The sequence below is a fragment of the Salvelinus alpinus genome, chromosome 6, assembly GCF_045679555.1.
Source record: "Salvelinus alpinus chromosome 6, SLU_Salpinus.1, whole genome shotgun sequence".
Classification (NCBI taxonomy): Eukaryota; Metazoa; Chordata; class Actinopteri; order Salmoniformes; family Salmonidae; genus Salvelinus; species Salvelinus alpinus.
Genome location: NC_092091.1, coordinates 45,901,734 through 45,911,468, shown reverse-complemented (window position 1 = coordinate 45,911,468; position 9,735 = coordinate 45,901,734). Strand labels below are relative to the sequence as shown.

Below are 9,735 nucleotides of genomic sequence, written 5' to 3'. Positions count from 1 at the left end.
CTATAGCCTATCCTATATCTTCTTGAAACCTGAATAACATTAAAAAAGAGTGTGTTTCCTATAGCTTAATTAATATTCGCTAGACTGAGATGGCTCATTATGATCAAAGTCATCATCACAAATATTTCCACTGGTCAGTCCATTTTAATCTATCGATAAGCATAACGCTTCAATGGGTCGACGACACCACTTGGTGAGCGAATAATTTAGGTTGTCACGCTCAAGCCCACACCCAGTAGGCCTACTATAAAACGTGTCCTCGCTGCAGACAGCTTCATTCACAACCTTAAACTGGAGAGAAAAACAGAGGGGCGCTATCGGTAAAAGGCATTGGAATGAACAGAAGCATATCGGCGCTTTTATTTCTGTCTCTAGGCATAATATTTGTCTGCGAAGGAGGTAAAAACATGATGGGAGAGTAATTATGAAGCGTTGGTGCTGTCTAAATGTGTTTGTTTTGTTTGCAATGTGTTACCAAAATGTTTCTAAACATTTTATTCACTCTTTTTATTTTTTATTTGAGTTAATCTAATTCATTTTCTATCAGCTATCGAACATATTTTTTTTAGGGCTATATAAATTGATAGCCTTTGCTATATTTGGATATATAACCAATCTATGTGAATTATTTGATATGTAGGCCAATATGTACATCGAAATAATCAGATAATTACATGTTTATGTGATCATCATTTATTACACTTAGTCTAACTTAACCAAAAATGTTTTTATGCAGGCAACCCTTGCTGCTCACAGCCATGCCAGAACCGTGGCGTGTGTACGGCCATGGGCGCCGACGACTATGATTGCGATTGCACACGCACGGGATTTTATGGCCACAACTGCACACAACGTAAGTTGTATCCTATATAAACAAATCAACATTTAAAAAAAATCCTTTATTTTTTTCTCCCTAGACACCTTATTAATATGCTTTTATCTTGATTTAACAGCTACATTATTCACGTGGATTAAAGTGTCTCTAAAGCCAACCCCGAACACAGTGCATTACCTCCTCACCCACTACAAGGGGCTCTGGAACATCATCAATAGCGTATCATTCCTCAGGGATGCTATCATGAGATATGTTCTGACATGTGAGTTGAGTTCAATAGCATCGTACAGTAGTCTTGATGAGGTTTCCTCTCTTGCCATTTGATCATGTCAAAAAACGAGTGATGTGAAGTTTAGTCAAAACTAGGCCATTCAAAAAGTAGGGCTACCAATACAATAACATACAAAGTCATCACAGTTTATTTTGAATTCATGTTCATGAATTGTGCTCTCTCTGTCTACAGCTCGCTCTCATCTGATTGACAGCCCCCCGACTTTCAATACAGACTATGATTATAAAAGCTGGGAAGCCTACTCAAATCTCTCCTACTACACACGCACGCTCCCTCCTCTGCCCAAGGATTGCCCAACTCCTATGGGAGTCGTAGGTAAGCAAGCTCTTTCTCTCTTTCTCTCTCTCTCTCGCTCTCTCTATCCAAACCTGTTCTCTCAGATTTTTGAACGATGCCTCACCTCCATAGCTTCATTACATCATGCACATGTCTGACAGTCCCTGTAGAGTAGAGCTGGCTGCTTGCCTGAGGTTTACTGTGAGGGAAAATCATACTCACTGAGCCACACCAAAATTTGTGTGGCATTCCCATGCATGCTTTTGGTTTGGTGGACATAGGATCAGGTTATTCTATTGTATTGGCAATATATTTCAGTTAATGATAAAAACAAGCACCATCTCCTGTATATCTTATAAAACTACAACATTTAAAAAAGCAAACCTCTAAATTAAACCAATCTCTCTGCTTTCCTCCATTCAGGTAAGAAGGAGCTGCCTAATGCCGAGATGATGGCAAAGAAGCTCCTGATCAGGAGGAAGTTTATCCCAGACCCTCAGGGCTCCAGTCTGATGTTTGCCTTCTTTGCCCAACACTTCACCCACCAGTTCTTCAAATCCGACCAGAAGATGGGGCCGGCCTTCACTAAAGCCAAGGGCCACGGGGTGAGTACCAACACTGGACAGCACCAGCACAATAACATCACTGAACATTACAACATGGTTTTGCCCAGGGATCAAATGACAGGGGGGCTAGTTGGGTCTTGGCAACCCTGGTCTCACCTTAGAGATTGAGTTAACTGAAGGAAGACATCTCTTATGTATGTAGATCTACGTACAGTACATTCGGAAAGTATTCAGACCCCTTGACTTTTTCCACATTTTGTTACATTACAGCATTATTATAAAATCTATTACATTATTTATTTTTCTCATCAATCTACACACAATACCCCATAATGACAAAGCAAAAACAGCTTTTTAGAAATGTTTGAAAATGTATTAAAAATAAAAAAACAGAAATACCTTATTTACATAAGTATTCAGATAGGAGACTTTCTATGAGACTCGAAATTGAGCTCAGGTGCGTCCTGTTTCCATTGATCATCTTTGAGATGTTTCTACAACTTTATTGGAGTCCACCTGTGGTAAATTTAAATTGATTGGACATGATTTGGAAAGGCACACACCTGTGAATATAAGGTCCAACAGTTGACAGTAAATGTCAGAGCAAAAACCTAGCCATGAGGTCAAAGGAATTGTCCGTAGAGCTCTGAGTCAGGATTTTGTCATGGCAAAGATCGAGGGAAGGGTACCATTTCTGCATCATTGAAGGTCCCCAAGAACACAATGGCCTCCATCATTCTTAAATGGAAAAAGTTTGGAACCACCAAGACTCTTCCTAGAGCTGGTCGCCCAACCAAACTGAGCAATCGGGAGAGAAGGGCATTGGTCAAGGAGATGACCAAGAACCTGATGATCACTCTGACAGAGCTCCAGAGTTTCTCTATGGAGATGGGAGAACCTTCTAGAAGGACCACAATCTCTGCAGCACTCCACCAATCAGGCCTTTATGGTAAAATGGCCAGACGAAAGCCACTCCTCAGTAAAAGGCACATGACAGCCCGCTTGGAGATGGCCAAAAGGCACCTAAAGGACTCAAACCATGAGAAACAAGATTCTCTAGTCTGATGAAAACAAGATGGAACTCTTTGGCCTTAATGCCAAGCGTCACGTCTGGAGGAAACCTAGCACCATCCATACGGTGAAGCATGGTTGTGGCAGCTTCATGCTGTCGGGATGTTTTTCAACGGCAGGGACTGTGAGACTAGTCAGGATCAAGGGAAAGATGAACGGAGTTAAGTACAGAGAGATCCTTGATGAAAACCTGCTCCAGAGTGCTCAGGACCTCAGACTGGGGTGAATGTTCACCTTCCAACAGGACAATGACCCTAAGCACACAGCCAAGACAATGCAGGAGTGGCTTCGGAGCAAGTCTCTGAATGTCCTTGAGTGGCCCAGCTAAAGCCAGGACTTGAATCCAATCGAACTTCTCTGGAGAGACCTGGAAATAGTTGTGCAGCGACACTCCCCATCCAACCTGACAGAGCTTGAGAGGATTTGTAGAGAAGAATGGGAGAAACTCCCCAAATACAGGTGTGCCAAGTTTGTAGCGCCACACACAAGAAGACTCAAGGCTATAATCGCTGCCAAAGGTGCTTCACCAAAGTACTGAGTAAAGGGTCTGAATACTTATGTAAACGTGATATTTCAGTTTTTAATTTTTTATATATTTGCAAACAGTTTTTGCTTTGTCATTATGGGGTATCGTGTGTAGATTGAGGGAATAATTATTTTTAAATCAATTTTAGAAGGCTGTAACGTAACAAAATGTGAAAAAAGTCAAGGGGTCTGAATACTTTCCGAATACACTGTAGGATCTTAAATTGATCACCCTGTTGCAGGAGCGCTTTCCTGCAATGTAGGAAATGTAAACCTTATAGTGTATTTGAGGTTTAAAAAAGCTTCTGAAGTTTGTAATTTCCATTTTGAAAACTCAGACTTTATTTTCCCTTACTAAAAATGTATCAACCCTTACAAAAATATCCATTCATTATAATCCACATAATAATTAACTTTTCCTGTTGCTGCAGGATTATTTTCCTGCTGTAGCAAACTTGTTCAAATTAAGATCCTACATCTGTATGTGACTCACTTCAATGCTTGATTTCCAGGTGGACCTGGGTCACATTTACGGTGATAACCTTGAGAGGCAACACAAACTGCGGCTCTTCAAGGATGGCAAGCTGAAGTTTCAGGTACTGGACAGATCTTGTCAACTATAAATAACCTTGAACATCACTGAACAGATTCTGTTTGTCATATGCCCAGCTGACTGTCTCTTCTCTCACCTTTACTCTCTATAGGTGTTGGAGGGTGAGGTGTACCCACCTACAGTGAAGGAGGTAGGGGCGGATATGCACTACCCTCCCCATGTCCCTGAGTCTCACCGCTTCGCTGTGGGCCATGAGGCATTCGGCCTGGTGCCTGGTCTTATGATGTATGCTACCATCTGGCTGAGAGAACACAACCGAGTCTGTGATGTCCTGAAGGAGGTACATCCGGACTGGGATGATGATAGGCTCTTCCAGACATCTCGCCTCATTCTCATTGGTAAGCAGTCTAAGCGAGCAGTATGTGAAGATGTATAGGTGTATGTATAGGTGTATAGGACTTGCTGCTCATTATCACAAGGAAGCCATGTGGTCAGATCCTGCAGATCTTACATAGTATCTGGATTGACATTGTCTATTGTAGCTTGTGCCGATCAAATATTGCATTTACTTGCAAACAGCTATTATATTCTATAATATTGTATGCAGACCCAATATTCTACAAAATTCTATCCAGACCCAAAATTCTATTGTATTTCGACCTAATGAAACAGTGTGAACCCATATTTACAGCAGTGCTCATTGTTTTCACTTCCTCTCTATGGTCTTCTCCTTTTACATGAAGTCCTTGATAGTAAATCAAATCAAACTTTATTTGTCACATGCGCCGAATACAAGAAGTGTAGACTTTACCATGAAATGCTTACTTACATTAACCAACAGTGCAGTTCAAGAAGAACAAAATATTTACCAAGTACACAAAAATAAAAGTAACACAATAACAATAACGAGGCTATATACAGGGGGCGAAGTGACTATGCATAAGTAACAAACAAACAGCGAGTAGCAGCAGTGTACAAAAGGGAGGGGTGTCAACGTAAATTGCTGATTTTATTGTCGATTTTATGAATTGTTCAGCAGTCTTATGGCTTGGGGTTAGAAGCTGTGGAGCCTTTTGGTCCTAGACATGGCGCTCCGGTACCGCTTGCCATGCGGTAACAGAGAAAACAGTCTATAACTTGGGTGACTGGAGTCTCTGACAATTTTATGGGCTTTCCTCTGACACCGCCTATTATATAGGTCCTGGATGGCTGGAAGCTTGGCCCCTGTGATGTACTGGACCGTTCGCACTACCCTCTGTAGCGGCTTACGGTCAGATGCCGAGCAGTTGCCATACCAGGCAGTGATGCAACCGGTCAGGATGCTCTCGATGGTGCAGCTGTAGAACCTTTTGAGGATCTGAGGACCCATGCCAAATCTTTTCAGTCTCCTGAGGTGAAAAGATTTTGTCGTGCCCTCTTCACGGCTGTCTCGGTATGTTTGGACCATGATAGTTCGTTGATGATGTGGACACCAAGGAACTTGAATCTCTCGACTCACTCCACTACAGCCCCATCAATGTTAATGGGGGCCTGTTCGGCCCACCTTTTCCTGTAGTCCACGATCAGCTACTTAGTGTTGCTCACATTGAGGGAGAGGTTGTTGTCCTGGCACCACACTGCCAGTTCTCTGACCTCCCTATAAGCCGTCTCATCGTTGTCGGTGATCAGGCCTACCACTGTTGTGTCGTCAGCAAACTTAATGATGACGTTGGAGTCGTGTTTGGCCACGCAGTCGTGGGTGAACAGGAAATACAGGAGGCGACTAAGTACACACCCCTGATGGGCCCCAGTGTTAAGGATCAGCGTGGCAGATGTGTTGTTGCCTACTCTTACCACCTGGGGGTGGCCCGTCAGGAAGTCCAGGATCCAGTTGCAGAGGGAGGTGTTTAGTCCCAGAGTCTCTAGCTTAGTGATGATCTTCGTGGGTACTATGGTGTTGAACGCTGAGCTGTAGTCAATGAACAGCATTGGAGTGAGATTGAGTGAGCAAGGCACTTAACCCTAATTGCTCCTGTAAGTCGCTCTGGATAAGAGCTCTGCTAAATGACTAAAATGTCAAATGTGTTAATGTCAGTTAACAAAAGTTGTCGATCGGTCACTGTGTAAATAAACCTAACATGACAGCAGTTTAATGGCGCCATGTAAATTGGGGTTCAAAACAACACTTGAGAGTTGATATCACTCTTGTAAAAGGGATTTTGTTCCAGTGGGACAACCTGAAGTAAAGAGATGCATGCATATATAAAGAAACAACAAAGATTATAACTAATTGCCCCTCTCCTTGCATCCTTGCTGTAGGTGAGACCATCAAAATTGTGATCGAGGACTACGTGCAGCACCTGAGCGGCTATCACTTCAAGCTGAAGTTCGACCCAGAGCTTCTCTTCAAAGAGCGTTTCCAGTATCAGAACCGCATCGCATCAGAGTTCAACACCCTGTACCACTGGCACCCACTGATGCCCGACGCCTTCCACATCCAGGAGCAGGTCTACTCCTACCCACAGTTTGTCTTCAACACCTCTGTGGTCACCACACATGGAATCACCAACCTGGTGGAGTCCTTCACCAAGCAGATTGCTGGACGGGTAAGAGGCTCTTTTTTTGTGTGGGATTTAGGTTGTACACTGTGGGCTCTGGGTGGCTGCTTACGGTGTGGTTCAGAATTAGGAATGTAAATGGGGCCTGGTGAACCATGGTTGAAATGTGGGTGAATGATAATGGTAATGTTGCATGTTATTATGTGAGTTTTCAGCAGACTTTATATATTTTTTCTTTAGTGCTTACCCTGAGGGAATGTCAGTCATTCAAAATAAAGAGAAACTCATTGTTGTTTAAGGCTGGTCGACTTACATCTTGTCCCTCGTTCCTCCTTAGGTTGCTGGAGGTCGTAATGTCCCCCCTGCAGTGCTAATGGTGGCTCTGAAGTCCATAGAGAACAGCAGACAGATGCGCTACCAGTCCCTCAACGCCTACAGGAAACGCTTCTCCATGACGCCATACATCTCCTTCGAAGACCTCACAGGTGAGAACCACCATTAGCATCACAGCTATTACATAAACACTTATCATCCTAAGCATTGGGATTGAGTATATAGTGATAAGATTGTAATATAGTGATCGTTTAGTAGAATTAGCAGTAGAAGGTGTGACATCCTGTGGTATACTGCTTTCAATTAAGGCCTGTAAAGGGATGGATGGAAGATCATTAAAATAGTAATAAAACTAGCCTGGGCAGATGGAGCGTGCTGCTGTAAGTTATATTGGAGCAATACTGAGCTCCTTTTAAGGGCTACAGCAAAGGCAAACAGATGTGCACTTTAGTTAAAGATAGTGTAAGCAGTTAGTGATGGCAGAGAGCCGGGTGTAAACAGGCAGAGGGGCGTCTGGGAGGTCGACAAGCTCTACACTGCCTCACACAGGCCTACTGCATTCCTCTCAGAAAGAAGAAGCTTTTCTTTAATGACAGTGTGAGAATAAACAAAAAAGTGTGTGTGTGAAAAAGAATGTGTGAAAAAGAGCGAGAGACAGAGAGAGTAAGAGTGAAAGAGAAAGATGTTGAATGAGTTTGACGTACTTTCCATGTGTATTGTATTGCATCAAGTATGGAAACTCAATCTCTAAATGCTTATGAAACAGCTCTCAAACTTGTATCGTTTTCACTAACACTTGTTCTGTAGACAAAACACAGATGGCAAGACACGAGGTCAGATGTAGATACATTTCATCAGTGTGTCGTCATCATAATGTCCACATCAGTTTAGTCAGACTGAGATAAGCCAGGTTGAGTAGAGGACCTAACCTAACCCTTTCTCCCAGAAGCCAGACTGAGTAATGTAAAATTTCCCCCTCTCTGTGTGTGTTTCTCAGGGGATAAGGAGATGGCTGCAGAGCTGGAGGAGATGTATGGGCATGTGGATGCTGTGGAGCTCTACCCAGGCCTGCTGGTGGAGAAGCCAAGAACCAATGCCATCTTTGGGGAGACCATGGTGGAGATGGGCGCCCCCTACTCCTTGAAAGGCCTGATGGGAAACCCCATTTGTTCGCCAGAGTACTGGAAGCCCAGCACCTTCGGTGGGAGCATCGGCTTTAACATCATCAACACAGCGTCCCTACAGAGTCTGGTGTGCAGCAACATCAAGGGCCCCTGCCCTTTGGCATCCTTTCATGTGCCCGACGTAAAAGACAATGGATCCAATGTCATTAATTCCAGTACGGTACATTCGGGAAGTAACGATCCCAACCCCACAGTACTTCTAAGAGAAAGGACCACTGAGCTCTGATAAGACAATTAAGCATTTAAATGTATAAGCATTTAATGTATTTATTTATGTTAATATTTATTTAATTTATTGTATTCTTGAAGTGTTATTGAGAAATGTTTTTTGTAATGTCTCATTGTTTTGACATGACTTTTGTAAGTTTAAAGAAAACCAATCCTTATGTTAGGGTTATATTTATTCTAAGAGCTAATTTAATGTATTATGTAATTTTATTGACCTCAGAAATAGCACTAGCAATATTGTTTGTGTTTGTTTGTCATTTTACTTTGTTTAACAACTGATACTTGAATTCAACACGTTTAGTTGACAACATGACTCTAACATTCCATCTTAGCTGCATGTTACAATGTTACATTCCACCTAACTTACAGCTGCTTCTCCACTTATTATGCAAGGGTAAAGATAGCTAGGTATGTAAAGTCCATTGTACTGTGATACTGTAACCCTTAAAGTATTTTCTTTGTGTATTTTTATTCTTGAGCTGACTCCTTATTGTTCAAATAAAACACTGTCTATAATGAAATACATGACTTCATCTTTTCACATTTGCTAAATGACACTGCAGCAGAGATTGCTATCCTTATTCTCAATTCATGTATTTTTGTTTGAGGGCACTTTGTGCGAAGATAAAAATGTAGTTAGAGGTTCTTGTCTCAGTGCTGCCAAACCTCCCTCTTCCTCTCTCCCCTTTTCTGTCCTCCATATGTGACTGACCGCCTTGACTCGGTCTTACATAGCAAAATTTGAAATTGTTTTTTTTACATTGGATAAAAGCAGAAACAAAATGGTATATCATACACTGCTTTTGGGGAACATTGGGAAAGTAATTCTGCTATCAAAGTTGATAAACGTATAACCTCACTTTTGAGAAAATGGCCTTGACTGCTTTGGTACCTACTGGAGAGCTCTTCTTTGTCCACACCCATTCAGCATCGTTCACACCCTCTTAAGCTTTAGCTCCACCAATCTCTTAAGGGTTGATCCAAGTATTCTGTCCTAACAACAGCAGTCAAGCACCCAATCTAACTGGCTAACAGTTGTCCCAGTGACATTCTATTAAAAAGGACACTTGCATACTGGAGTCTTTTGTGATGTAGCTAGCTAAACAATGAACCGCAACTCATGACGTTACTACCCTGCATGAACCTGCAGGTAGCTAACCAACCAGGTTAAATGTTAGCTAGCTAATATCAGGTTATAACTAGCCAAGCAAATGGCTCTGAGAAATGAATAATACGATCATACACGTAACGTTGTCTAGTGAGCCAGTTAACAGTACACTAACTTGAAATGAAAACGACTTAGTCAAAATTAGAAACAAGTAACATCTGAAAATG

At 42.2% G+C, this 9,735-nt stretch overlaps 1 protein-coding gene across 1 annotated transcript; it reads left to right on the top strand.

The window, feature by feature from the left end:
* Positions 1 to 271: 271 nt before the first annotated feature.
* Positions 272 to 8,921, top strand: LOC139577564 (prostaglandin G/H synthase 2-like). Its single transcript, XM_071404656.1, has 10 exons — positions 272 to 399; positions 737 to 853; positions 954 to 1,097; positions 1,299 to 1,442; positions 1,827 to 2,008; positions 4,078 to 4,161; positions 4,270 to 4,516; positions 6,417 to 6,703; positions 6,993 to 7,140; positions 7,986 to 8,921. Exons 1-10 carry the CDS (start codon positions 336 to 338, stop codon positions 8,396 to 8,398), a joined length of 1,830 nt encoding a protein of 609 aa, XP_071260757.1. The 5' UTR covers positions 272 to 335; the 3' UTR covers positions 8,399 to 8,921.
* Positions 8,922 to 9,735: the final 814 nt, after the last annotated feature.